The sequence below is a fragment of the Arvicanthis niloticus genome, chromosome 22 (genome assembly GCF_011762505.2).
Source record: "Arvicanthis niloticus isolate mArvNil1 chromosome 22, mArvNil1.pat.X, whole genome shotgun sequence".
Classification (NCBI taxonomy): domain Eukaryota; kingdom Metazoa; phylum Chordata; class Mammalia; order Rodentia; family Muridae; genus Arvicanthis; species Arvicanthis niloticus.
In genome coordinates this window covers 30,706,775-30,727,547 of record NC_133429.1, presented here as the reverse complement: position 1 = coordinate 30,727,547, position 20,773 = coordinate 30,706,775, and the positions used below count along the sequence as shown (strand labels likewise).

The 20,773-nt window shown below is 42.8% G+C and overlaps 1 protein-coding gene across 2 annotated transcripts in view; it reads right to left on the bottom strand.

Annotated features, from left to right (window-relative positions):
- Nucleotides 1–20,773, bottom strand: part of Pawr (pro-apoptotic WT1 regulator) — an 83,400-nt gene that overhangs the window by 11,396 nt on the left and 51,231 nt on the right. For both annotated transcript variants that reach the window (XM_076920165.1, XM_076920166.1), the window contains exons 3-4: nt 16,916–17,047; nt 8,306–8,340 (exon numbers count right to left, since the gene is read on the bottom strand). In XM_076920165.1, coding sequence (XP_076776280.1) covers nt 8,306–8,340; nt 16,916–17,047 — 167 coding nt within the window. The remainder of the gene's footprint in view (nt 1–8,305; nt 8,341–16,915; nt 17,048–20,773) is intronic.

Sequence of the window (20,773 nt, the reverse complement as noted above, 5' to 3'; positions counted from 1 at the left end):
GTTAAATACAGAGAAGGAAAAACAAAGAATGCTGAGAAAGGAAGAAAGCCAAGGCAGGGCTGTATCAACAAACTCACCACAATACAAAAAAGCAGTGTCCTTCAAGTAGAAATGATAACTTAAACAAAACTTGAAAATATGGATGTCTCTTAGTGGTTTCAGTCACTCAAAGAACAAGCTTCGAAGAATGTGTTGGAAAGGGGAGGAAGACCATTGAACAAAGGTGGCTAACACTGTCTGTCTCACAGGGAAATCACAAAACCTCCAGGAGAGCAGAAGGACAGGGCAGGAACTCAGTGAGGGACAAGATGGAGACCTGGGATGGCATTAGGTTGTGTAATAGAGTACACTGTCAATGTGACACCTGCCCCAAGCCTGAAGTAACTCCGTGATCTTCTACTATTACCGTGACATCCATGTGGCTCCTGGTGGCTGCCCTGACCAGGGATATCCCATGTTCTCCAGTGGGGATATGAGTCACAGACATCAACGCTGACCCCTGCTATTGCATAGCCACAGACCCTGTGGTCGCTTAGCCTGGGACCAGTTGAGGTTTAGTCTATTGCTATGTATTGTAATGCCTTTCAGCAGGGCCTGTGATCTCACACTCCTGGTGTCCATGTCTACCACTACTGCCTCCACAAATACCTACAGTTCAGACAGCCCAGGCCAATGATGACTATAACAGGAAAAAAAAAATCATGGAGGCTACACTGATAACAAAGCCATGGCATCTATCTAAAATGACCCCTAAATTCATATAAAGGAAAACATCTTCCTCAGGAAAACCTACTACATCAAACTGAAAGGAGACAGCACAGCAGCTGTACAGGCAACACAGGGACATGGGAGGCATGGAAACGTTAAGACATTGTAGAGAGAATCTCTTATGCACTGTGTGGAAGCATCACCTGTCAATAAAAAGCTATGGGCCTATTAGCTTAAAGAAGAAGAAGGAGGTGGGAGTTCCAGCAGGGAGAGAGGATTCTGGGATAGAGTGGGGCGTGGAAAGAAATTCACCCCAAATGCTGATGGAGACTGTCACTTGAAACTGAGAAGAGAAAAACAGCCACGTGGAACTCATAGAATAGAATAAATGGATTAAATCAGTTATGAGCTAGCCGGGGAACAAGCCCAAGCTTAGGGCCTAGGCTTTAACTAATGAACTAATTCAGTCTCAGAGTTGTTATTTTGGAGAACAAAGAGGTTGGGTTGAAAAGCTTATGGTTACAAGAGACCATATATCTGATAGAACAACTGAATAACCCTAGAGCAGCAGCTCTCAACCTGTGGGTCATGACCCTTTCAGAGGTCTCACATTTCAGATATCCTGCACATCAGATATTTACATTATGATTTATAACAGTAGCAAAATTACAGTTCTGGAGTGGCAATGGAATAATTTTATGGTGTGTGTGTATGTTGGGGGTTGGGATGGTCACCACAACATGTGGAACTGTATCAAAGATTGCAGCATTAGGAAGGTTGAGAACCACTGTTCCAGAAGAAAAATCCCAACATGAAAGAAACCTATTAAGTTCTTAAGTTCTTTTAAGGAAATTCAAAAGAACAATTCTGAGGAAACCAAGTGAGATACAATAGAATATAAGTAGTAAATAACCGAGTTAAGGAAAGACATATCCATGGCATCAGTGGGAAACCCAACAGAAATAAGAAACAAGCAGACACGGAGAAATGACATCATTCGATCAGTGAAAGAGCCACCAGACAGAAGAAGGCATGAGCATGGAAAAGGATGAGGATGGGAGAAAAAGGGTGGTAGGAACAAAGGAGCAAACAAAATGCACTATATATTTGCATATATATGAATATGCATGAAACTATCTGAGAACTTTGCTCGATAAAAAAAGAAAAAAGACAACGCAGCATAGGCACATAAGAGTATGCTACTCGGGGCTGGAGAGGTGGCTTAGTGGTTAAGAGCACTGACTGCTCTTCCAAAGGTCCTGAGTTCAATTCCCAGTAGCCCCATGGTGGGGCTCACCACCATCTGTAATGGGATCTGATGCCCTCTTCTCATGTGTCTGAAGACAGCTACAGTGTACTCACATACATTAAATAAATAATATATTTTTTAAAAAGTATACTACTCAGTGTAAGAAGAACAAACCTGTGTCCTTTGTGGAGAAATGAAAGATACACTAGGCAAAAGGCACAGTAAGCTGGGTACCAAGGTTGATCTCAGTGATCATAGGAGAATAGTGATCGCTAGCATCTAGGAAGGGGAAGGGGTACGAAGGCTACATAATGTATACATAATGTATATGAAAATACAGCCACACAGAAGTATTTGCTATGGTGTTCCTGATCATAGTATGGGAGTTTAGTGCACAATAGTTTATGGTATACTTCAGTATGAGTACTGAGATTCCTAAGTAGACAGATGACAAACATAAGGGATGCATCTCCTGATGGCTCTAGTTTGATCATTACACCATACACATGCAGTGAATTATTACACGACTATAAATATGAACAAATAAACATCAATTAAAAACAACAAAACCACTTATTAGCTGTAAGACCCTTGAATGTTAGGGATGTCAATACATAAATAAAACCTGATGCATGTGTGAAGCAAAGAGTGCTGAAAATTAAATCAGCCCTTTGGCCCCCATACATACTAGATCAGAAAGAGAGGACTCCATAATCATGCAGGGCCATGTTACTTGATTTTGTTGCCAGATTTAGCTCTTTATCCTAAGACCGGGTTGTTTTCAACCTATTCTGTAGGCCGGATATGCACAATGGAAAATATTCAGAATAAAAAAAAATATATTTCATGAACTCCAAAAGGTCTGTGATGTTCTAGTTAGGAATGCTAACACAAACCTAAGATCCAACGAGAAAACTGTCTGCCCTCAGCCACAGAGATATTAAGTCTGATGTTCAGTAAAGGGAAAATAAGAAGCAATATTATTGTAGATAAATACCACCCTTTACTGGAAGTTTCTCCCCTTCTGAGAATTTTCACATCTGTGGAAAGACTAGAGGGCGCTGCCATGTTTGGGAAAATAACACTGTTATTCTAAAGCTATCATGAGAATGAGATTGGTGGCATTAAGAGATTACAGTCAGAGGAATTTCCCACTAATACAGACATTTTAAAGCTCAGCAATGAGATGAAATACAAGACTCATGGGTAAAATCCTAGGAAACAATGGGTATCAAACATTCAGAGGTGTTAGACAGATCATGACCTTCCTAAGTAACCGGTAAGTACGGGACTGGACTCCACACTCCTGGCCTTTCACGACCCTGCTGTGTCCCACTGCTGTATGGACTCTTCCCCTTCGTTTAGATACAAGTACACACAACTAAAATTCAAAACCAGCACCAGGCTTTTTATTAAAACTGGGACACATACTCACAGGGAAGATTTTTTTTTTTTTTTTTTTTTTTTTTTTTTACAATTTATTTGTATTTTATGTGTGCTGGTGCTTTTACCTGCTTCTATGTCTATGTGAGGGTGTTGGATCCCCTGGAACTGCAGTTACAGACAGTTGGGTGCTAGGAATTGAGCCCAGGTCCTCTGGAAGAGCAGTCAGTGCTCTTAACCACTGAGCCATCTCTCCAGCTCCCACAGGGAAGATCTTAAAAAGGGATGGCTTTTCTCTAAAGGACCACGGCCCCATCTCAAAGGACTGATTGTCTTACCATATCAGTTTTTTCATTCAAAGGTTTTCTTAGCTCGTCCCTGTCCAGCTTCTTCTATCCCATGCATACTTGTTGACTGCTGGTGCAGAGAGGACGAGGTGAGCTAACAGGACGTCACTAATATCCATTTATTCCTGCATCTCTTCTGAAATGTATACATTTAAGAGTATTTGTTCAGGGGCTGGGCAAACGGCTCAGTGGTTAAGAGCACTTGCTGCTCTTGTAGAGGACCCAGATTTGGTTCCCAGCATCCACATGGCAGCTCACAATCATTTAAGTTCGGTTCTCTGGGGCTGCCTGCCCTCTCCTGCCCTTTGCTGGCGCCCACACACAGGCATACAGAAAATAAAAGTTTAAATCTAAAATCTAAAAAATCTAAAAAAGGGTTTGTTCAGAGTATCTCAAATCAAATACATTCATCTTACATAAGAAAAGTCTTCCCACACACACAAAGGCGTAGATTTCATTTATTAAGGCACGCACCAGAGGCAAGCAAGCCTCCTGGACTGCAGTGTATGCCTGCGGAAACCAGGGCATGATATAAAACCACTGAGCACAAACAGGAGGAGTACAGAGAAAAAGTCGCTCAGGACACATAATCTCAAAAAACTACTTTCAGTGACACATTAAGTGTGGGCAAAAGAACTGAAGAGAAACATTACCACAGCATTAAACATGTTAAAGATTCAAGAAGTACATCAACACGGCATTTTATTATAGAACGGTGATGGATGTTTACGGAAGCTGGCATCACAAGAATTACATGTAGCTCATGATTCACCGTGGAGTGTGAGGAGGAGGGAGAGGAGGAGGAGGGTGGGGGAGGAGTGAAAGTTACGCCGCCCACAGGGAAAGCAGGCTTCTGTTCACACTGAGTTGACAGACAGCATACACCTGACTGTGCTCTGTATGTTCCTACGTAATGGAGAGTGGGTGTCACTTTATATGCACATAGAATATGAACTCTGAGGAAGGGTAAGTTTGTCCCCTAATGCATCAATAAGACAAACTGCCTCTCCAAAGCAGTGGCCTTAACTCTCACCAGAGGGGCTGACTCTAAAGAGAATGCTGGCCTTTAAGAAACAGAATCGTGGTCACACTTTCCTCAGGTTAAAAAGCAACCGTGGCTTCCCGAACCGGAGGCAGTGGGGTTTTCTGTGTATTCCTGTGCTGTGTATGTTGAAGAGACAGAGATGACGCAGCTGAGAACAGCCATAGTTTATCAGACTGAAAGTTAGGTTGCAGACACCATGTTACACCGAGGAGCTGAGAGGATGTGTAACTAAAGTGCACAGCTACTGCTGTCTGAACGAGATGAAGAGTCATTTAAAAAAATAATAGCAATAGTGTTTGGTTTAGATGACAGGAGTGTGTTTCAATAATACCGATTTTCTCTACTTACCATGTTTTCATTAAGAAATATGCATTGCTTTTAAAAGGCAGAAAACAGGGCCTATAGGATGGCTCAGAGGGCAAGTCCTCTTACTCTACATGCCTGCGCACAGAGTCTCATCTCAGCATCCATGGAAAGGTGGAAGGAAAATCATTCTGCATACTGTGAGGCTGCATGTGCCTGACTTTAACCCTTGGAACGGTGGAAGGATAGCCAACTCTCCCACCCTTGACAAGTCCTTCCGGACTTAGATTCTCTTTCTCCAAAGTTTAACCAATGTATAGGAAACTTCACCAAGTAAATACTCCACTGACAGAATTACATACTGGGAAAAGAAACCCCCAAATGGATCCATTTTTCCTCAACTGAATAACAAAAATGTCAGGGTGTCATCTCCTAATGGTTGAAATTAAAAAATAAAAAATGGTACGTGGGGGACTTTCTAGAGGAACAAGGGTCCCCTGCACTTTAGAAGCGCTGCATGGTCAGCCTGGTGCTTCACGGAGCTAAAACCCTGCATTCTTGACATTTTGTAAGAGAAAACAGTGTAATTAGTGAGACAAGTGCACACGGGCCAGAGACTTGAAACCCGGAGAGACTTTTCTGAGTTATTGCCATCTGCCTGTCTGTACAAGTCATTTAGTTTATAAAAAACCGTGTCTAACGTGTGATACCAATGTTTTATCTCTTAGGCCATTGCTCATTTCTGTCATCCCCATTTGTCAAAAGTCACCCTCGTCAAGAAACACTCGTTGTCTGATCACTGCTACAACTTGCTGACAGATTAGGGAGAGTAATGAACTGTTGACAGATTGTGTAAGATAACCCGGGAGATAAAGAATGGATTAATTTCAGATATGAGTCTGGGCTCTGTACTGAGTTTCTTAGACTACATTAAAATAGAGTCATTACAACTCAATAAAAGAACTATTACAAATGTAAATTTCAATATTTACTCATTTAAGCAGGGTCTCAATATTAGCTCAGGCTGGTCTCACTATTAGCTCAGGCTAGCCTCAAACTAGCCATTTCCTTTGCTCTCTTGGGTGCTTTAGCTATGTAAAAGTATGCTTAGCGATAATAAACAGGGCTAAATCTTTGAAAGCTGAAAAGTAACAAGCCTCCTGCTTTAGGCTACAAAAATAATGTGTAAGTAGGTGAACAAGTCACAAAGAAAACAATGGTTTTCAGACCTTAAAAAATAAAAAACACACAGGATGGGAAACAACCTCTTCCAAATTTAAACAAAATGGCAACCTTGTATCAGCTTTGTGGAAGACTGTTAATTTTTGTTACTGTTGTATGTATGTATGTATGTTGTGTGTGTGCAGTGCCCACAGAAGTCAGAAGAGGGTGACCAGCAGTTGTGAGCTGCCCGAGTGGTGCTAGGAATCAAACTCTAACCCTCTATAAAAGCAATCTTCACTCTAAACTGCTGGGCCATCTCTCTAGCGCCCCCCCACCCACGGGTGAAAATGTATTACAAAACTAAACATACAAATCTAAGTATTCCCTCATTTAATTTGATTCAAAAATATAAATGTCAAAGTGCTGCTTTTAAAATTTAAATTTTGACTAGAATTAATTTTATAAAACATAACTTGATAGATTATCAAGTTTTATCTTTGTTTTCCAGACAATAACAAAAATGATGGCTTTTTTTTTTTTAAATTTGAAAATATGTCACAGGGCTATGTTGGCATACAACTTTAATCCCAGAAGGTGGGAGGCAGAGGTAGGCAGATCTCTGTGAGTTCAAGGCAAGCCTGATCTATAGCCTGGTCTACAGTTCCAGGACAGCCTGGGCTACAAAAAGAAACCTTGTCTGGAAAAACAAAAACAAAAAACAAAAACAAAAACAAAAAACCAAAAAGTCAAGTCAAAGCTAATTTGGCCATGGTCTGGCCAAAGAAAATTTATTCTGTTTGGGTTAATTTACTCATGGTACATAGACGCTAGTCAGTCCTATATTAAAGAAGTGTGTTTCATCATACATACACAAAGACAGACACGAACATACACGCTCCAGCAAACAGAGTGCTTTATGTGAGTCAAAATGCTTAGGTGTACTTGTTCAACTCCTTCCACACGGGCCCTCCCATCCTCCCCCTTATCACAGATCCCAACAAAAATAAAAACACAATTACATGTTGTTACTTGTGTTTGCTTGGTGTTAAAGCTCAGAACCCCTACTAGTAAATGTCTTACAACTACTCGTTAGGTTCACGTGGGGTCATGGCGGTAGACAACCCCGAGGTAACAACGTAGGCAGTGCTCTTGTAAGATGGACAGAGAATCTGACTCCAACTCTGACAAAGAACACAGCAAGATGAGCATCTGCAAACCAGGTCTCAGAGACAACTCCTGTCCCCAGCACGTGTATCATCGCTAGGCTACAGCCACCAACTCTATCCCCACCCCTGCCTCGGAGAGGCTGGAGAGGCTGGTTCTAGTCATCACCTTCAGGACTCTACAAGCTTGAGGAAATAAACTTATTCAAGCCAACTAGTTTGTGGCATTTTGTGATTACATTTCATCACCCTTTATGGTCAGTGTGTAACTACACGTCCGCAATAGGTCAGAAACAAGCTGGGGCTACCAGGTGCTGCAACTCTGTCTACAAGGGAATTTCTTTTTCTTTCTTTTTTCTTTTTCTTTTTTTTTTTTTAAATTTCTTCTTTTAATTAATTAATTAATTAATTTTTGGTTTTTCGAGACAGAGTTTCTCTGTGTAGCCCTGGCTGTCCTGGAACTCACTCTGTAGACCAGGCTGGCCTCGAACTCAGAAATCTGCCTGCCTCTGCTTCCCAAGTGCTGGGATTAAAGGCGTGTGCCACTACCGCCTCGCCTCTTTTTTATTTTTTAAAGTTTTTTTTAAAAGATTTATTTAAGTATGTATTTTATACATATAGATGTTCTGTCTCCATGTATGCACACCAGCCGATCCCACGGGAGTACAGTCAAATGGGGAACTACAGTCAGAGACCGTTGTGAGCTGCCATGTGGTTGGTGGGAATTGAACTCAGGACCTCTGGAAAAGCAGCCAGTGCTGCTAACTGCTGAGTCATCTCTCCAGCCCCAGAAATTTCTTTTTTAAGAATGCAGTATTAAGGTTCTGAGGTGTTTTTTTTGTTTGTTTGTTTTTCACAAATTACTTGAAGCAGCTCTAGTTAAGTCCGCTTGGGACAGGCACTATATCCTTGAGCCTGAAGGTTACAACACAAAGATTCTTACCTTTTGTATCTGCCTGGAACTGTTCTCGATGGGTCCTGTAAAGCAAAATATGAGAAATCAGCTGTGCATGTGTGTCAGCACACAACTACAGCCTGCAGGGAGGCAGAACAGTTCCTGCCCGGGAGAGCTACAGACAGCAACCGAGCAACCGCACCGGCACTTATCAGGGCACACTGCCGAGCAAACGAGAAGAACTTCTACCTGGCTTTTTAGCCCAAACCAACCGTGTTTTAACATTTAATGTTAAAATATTTTTGATTGTGAGCTTAGCCCTTAATGGCTAAGTCATCCATCCCTCCAGCCAGAAATATTTTAAAAGCTTAGAAAAGCACTCAAAATAACCACAACATTACTTACTTTCCCTCCCTCCCTCCCTCCCTCCCTCCCTCCCTCCCTCCCTCCCTCCCTTCCTTCCTTCCTTCCTTCCTTCCTTCCTTCCTTCCTTCCTAGTTAGGGCTTTACATCTATCTACAAGGCTGGCTTGGAATTAGCTAGGGACCAGATGCCTTGCACTCTCAACTGGTCTTTCTGTGTCTACCTCTGAGTGTCGGGATTATTTACTTGCACCACCATACACACTCTGATTCCTGCAGGGGATCGATCCCAGGGTCTAGAGAATGCTAGGCAAGCACCCAGTCAGCTTCTTAGGTACTTCTCCAACCTGACAATCGTTACAGGCTTAACACTATCTCCCTGTCTTTTATTATGTTCTCATGAAAACAAAACAGAACAGAAGAACAACAACAACAAAAACAAAAAAAAAAAAAAACAAAAAACAAAAACAAAAACAAAAAACAAAACAAAAAAATCAGCCCATCCCCCTCAAAAAATGGATTGGCCTGGTCGAGCACACCTGTAATCCCAGCATCAGAAGGCTGGGTCAGGAGGATGTCTGTGAGTTTGAAACCAGGCAGGAACACATGGAGAGACCCTGCTTCAAAAAAATGAAAACAAACTAATAATGGGACTGGAGAGGTGGCTCAGTTCAGAGCACTGGGTGCTCCTGCAGGGCCAGAATCCAAATCCCAGCACCCAAATGGCAGCTCACAACCATCTGTATAATCCCAGTTCCTGGGGAGTGGATGTCCTTTTCTGGCCTCTGTTGGCACTTAAATGCACACATACACATACATAAATAAAAATTTAAAAAAATCTATAATGCACAACATACACACAAAAATTAACAATTTTTAAAGACTATAGCTAAAAATAAGACATAAAAAAGTACATACTGCAATGACCCTAAGCTACAAAAATAAAAAAAGAGGAGACAGATAGATTATCTGAATGTTAATAGTAACTATTAGGATGGACAATTACTGTGCAAATGAGTAGGAACAACTGTGAGAAGTCTGGGCTGCAAATACATCAAACTTAAGTGATGGGTCCTTTAAAACTGATAAGAGTGTTAAGTCTAAAGGAGATTACATAATTCAAGAATCTCAGGTCTGGTTAAAAGAAAGAATAAGCTCACTTTATAAGACGGCCAGTTCTACAGCAAACACTGAAGACTGACTACGGCTAATGACCCGGCATAGCAACCTGGACAACAGTCCAGCCCGCCGTCAGAAGGAAGAACCAAGCCACCTTCTAACCTTCCAACCAGACATGCCACTGGGCAGCCGACACTCTAGGCTCAGGTTTCTTGAAGGGCCCCAACAGGAAGCAGCAGCAATGCCCATTGTATTGTGGGATTACATGACAGAAGTGGGCAGAGCAACAGGCACAGCAGGCTTGCAGTGTAAATAAAGTTGGCGGGATATAAAATCTTTATCAACTTCTCCCATATGCATTAACTATTCCCAATAAAGCCTCCCTCTCTCCCTCCTTCCCCTCCTCCTCCTCCTCTTCCTCTTCCTCCTCCTTCCTCTCTCTCTCTCTCTCTCTCTCTCTCTCTCTCTCTCTCTCTCTCTCTCTCTCTCTGTTATTTTAGTGGAACTGTCCAAAGGGCACACAGTTTATTAGGCAGCCACTGGGAAATCAGCGGTTAGACGTGGCCACACGCTCCAGTTTATCTTTCTTCTTGATGGCATAGGAGTAGGAGGAGTCCTTGTTTCTTAAGTAAAATACGAGCTTCTGGAAGCTTGCCCCTGCTCCCCGAATCTAGAGAAATCATTTTCCTAACAATCTGATGTTACAGGAAAGAAAAGTAAAACCAACTAAAACAATAAAATCCTGAGCCCTTAGGAAGTTACTAGAGGTAAAAATAACCAGGTGGCATGATCTTGGTGTCTAGGTGGGCCTGACCCCAGGAAGAGAACTCAAAGCTACTTGTGCAGATGTCCCCTGTGGTGGCTAATATGAAGTCAACTTTCCTTGCCTTGGTGTCAGCTGGTGTTTATGCAGAGAGAACAGCAAAACCTTGGCCAACAAATGTTTAAGACATTCCTTTTCCCTCTGTTATTAAAAGGCATCATCTAAAATGAAGGCCAGTCTTTGCTTTTATGCAGTAATTAAGTAAAACAGACTGTTTATAAAAGCATGCTAATCTCCTGAGGGGAAAAAGAGAGGAAAGAACAGATTTGCAAACTCTAGTTACCCGTGTAAGCACAACACGATTCTTTTTTTTTTGGGGGGGGGCACAGAGATGTTCATGGTTCCTCCACAGAAGATTGGAATTTTACATAAATATCAACTCCTTCCTTAAAATTCCTAGCTAGACATGTCATTGTCATGACTATAAAAGATTCCCAAGCAGAGGCACACACTAACTTTACAATGAGGGACCTCAGTTAATAACTACCAGTGGCCACTGCTAAACTTGACACGTGCACTCTTTATGTGAATTAACCTTCCTGGGCTTGTACTTCTCTGATCTTCACATTTATTCCTATCTGTTTACACACCACAGGACCTCAGTCACCTCTGCTTGTGAGGACTGTGCTCATGAGATTTCCTTCTTGACTGGTCCACGTTTCCACAAAGCAAGACTTTTATTTAAACTTACACGAAACAGTTTGTGCTTTGCCAACATCTTCGCAGCTCTGCACAGGTATTTCCCCCACCCCCTGTCCCCGCAAGCAGCATACACTGGACCACTATACCCTTGCAAGGAAGAGTACGTCAGGAAAAGTAGACTTGAAGTCTGTTGTGTAAAAGACCTGGGGTTTTCAAAGGATCTCGTTACATAGTCCTTGGGACTTCCGAAACCAGGATCAAGTTCAACTCTACTTGCTACCAGCAGTTTTAGTGGAGAGACTCTCTCCATCTTTGGGGGGGGGGGGGAACACGACAACCCAAAATGTGGGCCATGTCATCAATTCATTTGCAGGTTTTAAAATCTTCAAATGGGTTAGGAATGGGAAAGGTTGGGAAAGGCTACACAGCACTTTCAGGCTGAGGGAGAGACACAGGCAATGACAGCAGCATGTCATTTTGAATTAGATTCCTCTGCTCTACCTTGGGACACCAGACTGGGGCCACTAGAATAACTTTAATGAGGTCTGAATGTGAGCAAAGTGGTCTTTCAGAGAAACTTGTTCTTAGAAAACAGCGAAGTATTCAAGAGATAGTTTTAGAAGAAGAATGTTTTCGGTGTGTTCGTTGACTTTTCAGTGGGCTGAGACTGTTGGGGAATAAAAAATTACTAATGTCCATTCAGGAGACGACACTGAGGACACACAGGTAAATCCTGCACGTGACTTATGTAGTATGCAGCAGGGCACTTTAATCTTGGAAATGCTGTGTGCATTTTCAACCCAAAAGCTTTTCTCTGGATCTTTTCAAAGGAAGAAATTCAAAACAAACGGTTTAAAACATACAGTTGTCATTACTGTTACTTGAGAAAAAACGATTTTAAACACTGATGATCAGCACAAATGGGTAATTTGTGTTAATTAAATGTTTAGAAAGAAAATTCTCTGCTACTAAAAAAAGGTTTGTTGTATTGTTTGTACTGCTTGTTTGTTTAAGGGAGGGTCCAATTTCCTAGGCTGGCTTCTAACAGTCTGTATGGAGACCAGCCCTGAATCTCTATTACGCTAAGATTACCAACACGTGCAACCACACTTGAAATTTTTGAGTTATCCAAAACAAAGTTCACACTACAACATCTACAAAGGTTATTTCAGAAATATGAAAACTCCAAACACAAGCTGGGTGGTGCTGGCCCACACCCCTAATCCCAGCACTTAGGAGGCAGAGGCAAGTGGATCTCTGAATTCTAGACCTGCCAGAGCTACACAGAGAAAGCCTGTCAAAAAAAAAAAAAAAAAAAAGGAAAGAAAGAAAGAAAGGAAGGGAGGGAGGGAGAGAGGGAAGGAGGGGAAAAGGGAGGGAGAGAAAGGGGAGAAAAGAAAGGAAAAGAAAAGAAAAATTCAAACACAAACCGAGCAATTCCAGTGCTACCTACAATTTTATCACACATGTGCAAAGTAATATGTTCAAGGTTTCAAGTGGTTTTCCAATACTGCATGTTTTTAACAGAAAAATAAAAAAGATAACCAACCTCAGGGTAATTAAAAACAGAATATTCTGCATCTGTGAAAAATAATACAGATGCCCCTTGTGGACAATTGCTGAAGTCTGTCTACAGTATCAGTTGAAAAGGTGTCATACAAGCAGCCCAGAAGAAATATTTCAGGGACAATGGTGTTAAGTGGCCTTTCATTAATGTGACAAATATCTGACAACCCCAGAGGCAGTTGACTTAAACTCATAGTCGGAAGTTTGGGTCCCTGGTGAGTGGGCTCCACTGTTATCAGCCTGTGGTGAAGCAGAGCTTCATGGGAAAAGGGCATAGCTACTTACTTCATAGTAGTTGAAGACATGGCTCCTTTTGGATTAGAAACTATATCTCACTAATGCCATCAAATCATGTATCCACCAACAGAACAATCCTTTGATGACGTCAGAGTCACAACTAAGCACTGCTGTGGGACCAAGCCTCTAGTATGCATGCCTGGTTTTGAAGAACATGTCATATCCAAAAGGAGGCCAGTGGATGGATGGATGGATGGATGGATGGATAGATGGATGGATGAACAGACAGACAGAGACAGCTTTCATTGTAGGTTAGTTTTGAAGCTATATGTAGAAAAGAAAAACTAATTGCTTCTAAGAAGGCAGCTTGGCAGTCAACAAATTTTAAACCACACCTTGTTATGCCTTTTAAATTTTGGGCCACGTGATCATATACCTTCAAAAATTAAAAGAGTAAGATCTAAGAGTTCTTACTCAGCAGACTATAAAGGAATTTACCAACCACATCTTGCACCTTTTCAATGTTCTATCATTTTCTAAATTTAATTTAATCAGAACATGTTTACTTTAAAAAGCAAGCATGACGTCTAAAAGCTGTATGAAGCCATTATCTAAAAATAAAAAAGTGTTTGAATCTTCGTTTTCTATTGCCATCAAATGAATTATATTAAAAAAAAAAATTTAAACCAGAAATAAAATATTCTAACCACTCACAAAGCACACTGCCAAGCCAAACCCAGGCTACATTTGCAATCTTTGTTTCAAAAGACCTACTTCCCTGAGTGGCTCAGATCTGTAGGCAATGCTAAAATGTAGCCTTTCTCCCTGCCTATTAACATAAAACAACCAGTGATGCTAAGAGTCCGTTCCCTTCCCGCTCCTTCCTCGCCCATGTTCCTTCTCTAGATGTTGGAGCTGTAAATAACTATCCTTTAGGAGTAATAGGGACAGCACATTGAGACTGTAGCTCAGAGAGATGTCAGCTATGGGGACAGCATTTCCAGTTCCCACTGGCACCTCTGATGAGGTGATTAGTGAGGCCCGTGGAGAGGACTTAGCTTCTCTCTCATGCTCAGCAAACAGCCTGGCAAAATACATTTGAAGCCAAGGTCACCAGCAAGCGACCAACCTTTAATCCCAATTACTAACAAAACAAACAGACGGACAGAAATGGAAGAAACAAAGAGCATGCCTGGGAAGAGCTCAGAGTAGTTAAATGAAGACAGATGTGTCAGGGCAGCAAGCTCTCTGAGGGCCAACTCAGCTAGAAGTCCATGTTAGCGTGTATTCACTGGAAATAACTAGACTGCAGCAGACACAGCATTTTCCTACAGAAAGAAATCAGCCTCTGTCTAGAGACACTGTCTGAGGTTATGTCAGTATGCCTTCCTTCTTAAATTGTCCAGGGTAGAAGCGCAAGGACCGAAACAGGCCTAGACTTTCCATTAAAATGGTGTCTTTTCTCCATCACACCACAGTGAGTTAAACCTTCCCAAACTTCGTGTGGGAAGTCATTGAACAAGGATCAGGTTTAATTTCAATTTTATTAAACAAACAAAGTTCAGAGGTACTTTTGGTGATGATCAGCCACAGGCAGTTATGAGCAACAGTGCTGTTAGTATTACAACAGGGCTCTGTTTTCCAGAGAGCCATGATGGTCATCACTCACAGTAACAGCGAGTTAGAGGACTGAGGGGGGAAAGGTGAACCCCCATCACTCTCTGAATCTCTGTGTCAGTAACTTGAGGCTTTGGGAAGAGAGACGTTCACATCTGTTTCCTAATCGCCTCAAAATAGTCTGTCTCCCTCCGTCAAATGTCTTCATAATGGTGCAAAATAGCAAATAGGCAGGCGTGGTGGTCTGAAAAGGTATGGCAACCATTTGTGAATCTTTGGCTTATAGGTTGTGGCACTATTAGGAGGTGTGACCTTATTGAAGTAGGTGTGGCCTTGCTGAAGGAAGTGTGTCACTGTTGGGGGACTGTGTTGAGTCTCCTATGCTCAAGTTACATCCAGTCTGGCACAGCCTCCTTCTGCGGCCTTAGGATCAAGATGCAGAACTCTCAGCTCCTTCTTCAGCACCATGCCTGCTTGCATTCCACCGTGGTTTCTGCCAAGATGATAATGGACTAAACCTCTGAAGCTGTAAACCAGCCCCAATTAAATGGTGGCCTTTATAAGAGTTGCCAGGGCCATGGTGTCTCTTCACAGCAATAAAAACTCTTAAGACAGTATATATTTAATCTTTTCATCAGTTAAGACTGTGTGCAGTCCTCTGAAAATGCCTTATAAAGTCACGTACTAATAAAATTAATGTAGAAAATCAAGCCGAGGGGCTGGAGATGTGGCTCAATTGGTGAACTGCTTGCCTACCAAGCCTAAAGGCCTAGGTTCATTTACTAGCATAGCAAAAGCTGGGCAATGGCGCTGCACACCTGCAGACCGAACACTCAGCTGTCAGAGGAAGAAAGAATGGAGGTTCTGTTGCTACATGGGAATGGATGGGAGGGGAGGAGAGAGGAGGGGAGGAGAAAAGAGGGGAAGAGACTGGAACTCTGAAAGGACATGATGATCTTGGGATACAGTCTGTGATGACAGCACTGGAAAAGCAGAGACAGGAGGATCACGACTTGGAGGCCAACCTGGGGGTACGTGGCAAGTTCAAGGCCAGCCTAGGCCACATAGCAAGACTTTGTTCTCAAAAATGAAAAACCTGGGCATGGTGGTGCATGCTTATAATCCCAGTTTTAGGGAGGCAGAAACAGGCAGATCACCGAGGCTGACACCAACCAGCCTAGTTTACTTGGTAAATACCAGGACCCTGAAAAGACCTGTCTCAAACAGATGTGGACATAATCTGAGGAATGGTATCTGAGGTGAGTTATAGATCTTCTGGCCTGTGTAGGAACACATTAGTGTGGAGAGAGAAATAGAAGGGCTGGGGAGAGAGGAAGGAAAGAGAGGACGGGGCAAGGTAGGCAAAGTGGGGAAGTGGAAGGGTAGTCAGGCAGACTTAAAACATCATAAAAATATCAAGACTGGGGCAAATTATACCAATATTTCAAAACACACTTAACATAACTGGTTCCAGAGACAGGAGACACATCAAGACAGTGGATTCTCTCCTCAGAAGCATGTAAAAATATCCTATGAAGTGATTTGTTTCATAAGTTAAAGTGACCAATTAAAGTAAAACTGAATTAGGTTTTACCTTCAGAAGTACTTCTTAGAAAGCATTTATACTTTATGACATTTTCATTTTACATGCATTTGCGTTTTGCCTGCATGTATGTCTGTGTGAGGGTGTCAGATCCCCTAGAACTGGAGTTACAGACAGTAGGGAGCTACCACGTGGTTGCTGAGAATTGAACCTAGGTCCTCTAAAAGTAGCGCCAGTGCTCCTGACCACTGAGCTATCTCTCCAGCCTCCCAAAGTATTGCAATTGAGGAGCTCTCAACACGGCACTGCACTGTGTATAGAATAATACTGTATCATGTCTCAGCAGCTGGCTGGAGAAACCAGGTCACCTTTTTACTCTCTATGCAGTTTTGATCCAAAAGTCAGCCTAGGACAGAACAGGACACTCAGCTCAACCATTTAGTTTTACATTTTAGTAACAAGAAAGTTACCATTTTTCTTGGTTATTTTTATAACTGATGTTATCTAAACCCAGCCAGCCAGCCAGCCAGCCAGCCAGCCAGCCAGCCAGCCAGCCAGCCAGTAGTCTTTCCACAGGGAAGAAGAACCAAACAATGATTATCAAGTCAATAAGAATTTGGATAGCAGGCGATCAGTGGTTAAACCCACAGGAAATGACTGAGTTGGCCTAATGCTCCCCAAATGAGACTGGAAAGAGCATCAGGAGCAGTTTAAATAGCCTGGGAATCCTGGTGGTTTTCAATGCTCACCTGGGGCAAGTAGGACGTGCCTGGATCTGGGAGGCTCGCAGCTTCGTTCTGGATGGTGTTCTGCTGTGTGATGGCATCCTCCCGCTTCCGTTCTTTCTGTCCCGCTTCATCATCCTCATATTCATCTAAGCACTGAGAGAAAGAACAGTTTCTGTCTCATTCTCTGAATAAGTAACAGAATGCTTTAACCGTATAAAAACACACCCGCTAGCCGTCTAGGAAACCTGCGTGTGGTCAGAAACTGTTCTTCTTCAGCAATACAGATATTCTATTCCTAAAAGTTAAATTCTCTGCTAAAACCCAACACCTTTATATTCTTACCCAGAGCAGCTCATCTCTTCTCAAAGGTCTAATTACAAATGACGTCTCAAGGATATTCATTCATTCATTCCCTATCATTCATTCAACATGGAAACCCAGTGTTGTCTTAAGCAGAGGCATTCTGCACAGGGCAACACTATAAGCATAGAATTTACAGTTCAGTAAGGAAGGTGCGTGTGCGCGTGTGTGCGTGTGTGCGTGCGTGTGTGCGTGCGTGCGTGCGTGCGTGCGTGCGTGCGTGCGTGTGTGTGTGTGTGTTAGTGATAAGGTCACTTACCTTCACATTGCCTATGAGAATATAAAGAATATTTTGACGTGGGAGTTACGAAAGGCTCGGCAACAACTAGTAATTTCAAGATAGGTGTAATTTGGAAGCACAGTTTTGGACGAAGATGAATCTCACAGGGTGAGAACAGCATCCTGAAGGCTCTTACTGGAGGCTGCTGAAGAGCTGACTCAACAGTGTCGATTATCTCCACACCCGCCACAAGGAAACAAAACCGAAACAAATCCCAATCTATTGTGCTATTACGGCACTGGCTATGGGCGCAACGTAGCTATATGTCTAACCCACATGCCGAGTTCACATCCGTTCTCCGTGAGATCCAAAAGGTCATCTCTGTAGGTGTTGCCCCACGATGGCAGGGAAGACACCAGGATCTACTCACAGGATCAGAACAGGCCTTTGGGCAAACCCAGAAGGGCATTGTGAGGATGTGGAGAGAGAACACATTAAGGAGGAGGACGCAGTGAGCTTGTCGAGGGCAAAGTAGACAGTGAGCGCCTGGAAAGGGGTCTAGTGAGATGAAGAAGAGTCTGGTAACAGACCAGAAGGACAAACAGACCAGAAGGACAAACAAAAGGAGCCAGCAGGCTGAGGTGGCAGAGCTTCTCAAGACCCTTCTGGGAAGCAGCAGAATGCTCACACAGGTATGACTGAGCCGAGGCTCAGTGGACCAGCAGACGAGAACTTGGGTGAGAGAAATGATAATTCTGTGACTCTAAGCCTGGAGACCAGTGGGTTCTGCTAGGACCCACAGGTTAGCCTGGAAGCGGGGTAAAATTTCACCCCACAGCTCATGAGGCGAGGACTGGAAGGGCAGACACTCTGGTCTCCAAGAAGCACAGGCAATAAATAAGCTGATAAGTCTGAACAGAAAGCTGTTCTAGGACCTGGAACATCAATCCATAACCAAAATTTGGGAAGGTGGGGTGGCGGGGAGGGAGCATGGGAAAAGCAATTAAGTCCAAAGGAACAGGAGCAGGGAAGGAAAATGCAGACTAGGTAACAAAATCGATACTTTGAGTTCCGAAAATGAAACATAAATCCTAGGTAAATAAATAAGACAACCAAGAGAAGAAACCCAGTAAGTGGCACAAACTTGCCCATTAGTCCTCATGGGGAAAAGACTCTGAGGAGTTTAGGCGTGAAAAGCTTTTCTTAAACCAACAGAGACCATCATGGTTAGTGACAAACCCAACAAGATTCAAGAGGAAAATCAGACTCAGGAGAGTGAAGTCCTGCAGCATGGTTGTTCTGGAAGTGCTGAGTAACAAAGCAGCTCAGAAGACTACAGGCCTCTAGTGTGAGAAAGGGAGCAACTGTCGCCATTTTATTTCTGATTATGATTATCGATAAACATGGAGAATACTTTCCCAATACAACAGCAATGCCCTCTGAGACAACGTCAAGCCTTCAATGCACAGGTGAGGCTCGGAAGCGAGAGGAAGAGATCCAGGGAGAGGGTACTGGGCAGTGCTGGCTCACACCTTCAAACCAGCATTCAGGAGGCAGAGGCAGATGGATCTCTGTGAGTTTGAGGCCAGCCTGGTCTACAAAAGCAAGTTCCAGGATAACCAGGGCTATACAGAGAAACCATGTCTTGAAAACAACAACCAACCAACCAACCTAATAAACAAACAACAAAAAGAAACGAAATCCAGGGGGAATGAGTAGTCTCACTGTGGTCTTCTGCTCTGCTAGCATCCCCATCCACTAGGCTCATCCCCCAGATCTAAACAGCAAAAGTCCCTGAGCACTGATACATCACAGACCATCGGGAGCGTAATCCTAAGTCACAAGTGTGCACAGAGAGAGAGCCAATGGCGAGGCTCAGGTTGCCATGAGTTCTCTGAACACTGGATGTGCTTTCGTCTGTGCTTTTTTCTATCTTCTGAGACCCAGCACCTCAACTATCTTTTCCTTTGTGCCACACCCTTCCCCTCATAACTGAAGACCACTCCCACCCTTGCTAGCAAATTAAAAGTGAAGAATCCAGCACATGCTGGATAATGTGTCACCAAGATGAGACAAACTGAGAAGGCAAGTAGAGTAACCCGTACGGAAACTCTTCATATTCTCCCCAAGGCCCATCTTTTTACCTGCTGCCTGGGCATCACGCATGGCATCTCTGTAGAAGAACACAACTTATGTTATAAGCCTGCTGGCTGCCAGCCCAGCTTTGAGGTCAGAATGACACAGAGGACCTACTGTGTACATTCGTGCACCACCACGTGCAAGTGCCGCACACAGGAAGGAAATACAAACAGAATTTCATTCTTCTGGGATTTAAATGACATTCTCTGCCCCTGAAATCTCATGACTCTGCGACAAGTACTTCATATAGTCAGTGTGATCTGTCACCAGATCTCAGGGAAACTCTAGCAAGTCCTCTAAACAACGATATTCTATGATAAGAAAGCTCTATCGCATGTTTCAACAAAAGTAATAAGCATGAGTTGGGTAGCTCTTAGATGCCAAGATGGCACTTCCCCTAATTATTAAATCAATCGGCTGTGTTATAAAAACCTTTAACATCAGAGATGCACAACTCTTCCTCTGCTTAGCCTTCATGGGATCCGCCTGGTGCTGTGCTTACGTGGCTTCGTGACCTGCAGCACAAATCCTGGCCACTGTGCAGCACAGATTGTGACTACAGACACTGTAGTCTCCTGTCTGTGTGTGTGTGACTGTAAGCTACATAGATAGCTCTCTCTATCCATTTCTGGGTATATCTGTAACTCTTGTGGCTCTTAAATATGTTAACAATTTCCATCCTCCAAATCGAATAGAAGGCTAGCTGATGGTGACAACGATGACCGATGACCGTTTTTACTATTGTGACTACGACTGGTACTATTTTATCCTTCTCTAAACACTGCAGGGAAGTAATTGTTTCAGTAAACTTCAATCGGCAGGGTAGAATTCTCTCACAATTTTATTGGCTTTAGGAATCTCTTTACACGTCTTCATTTTCCTAGCCAATATCTTCTCCGTTTGTTCTTCACATTCTGAGCATCTAAGACACTCTTTATATGAAGTAAAGACAGGAATCTTTGTGTACGGTAAGATCTGTTCCTAGTTTACCTCCCCACCGTGATCAACTCACACCTTCTCTCCTGGGGTTTTATGCTAAGGTTTCCAACTTAAAGACCCAGCCAGTCACATGCTTCCTAATGTTTGCTATCACATTCATAAATTAAATTTATTACATGAGCTTGGAATGTACTGATTTTTTTTTTTTTCAAGAATAACTA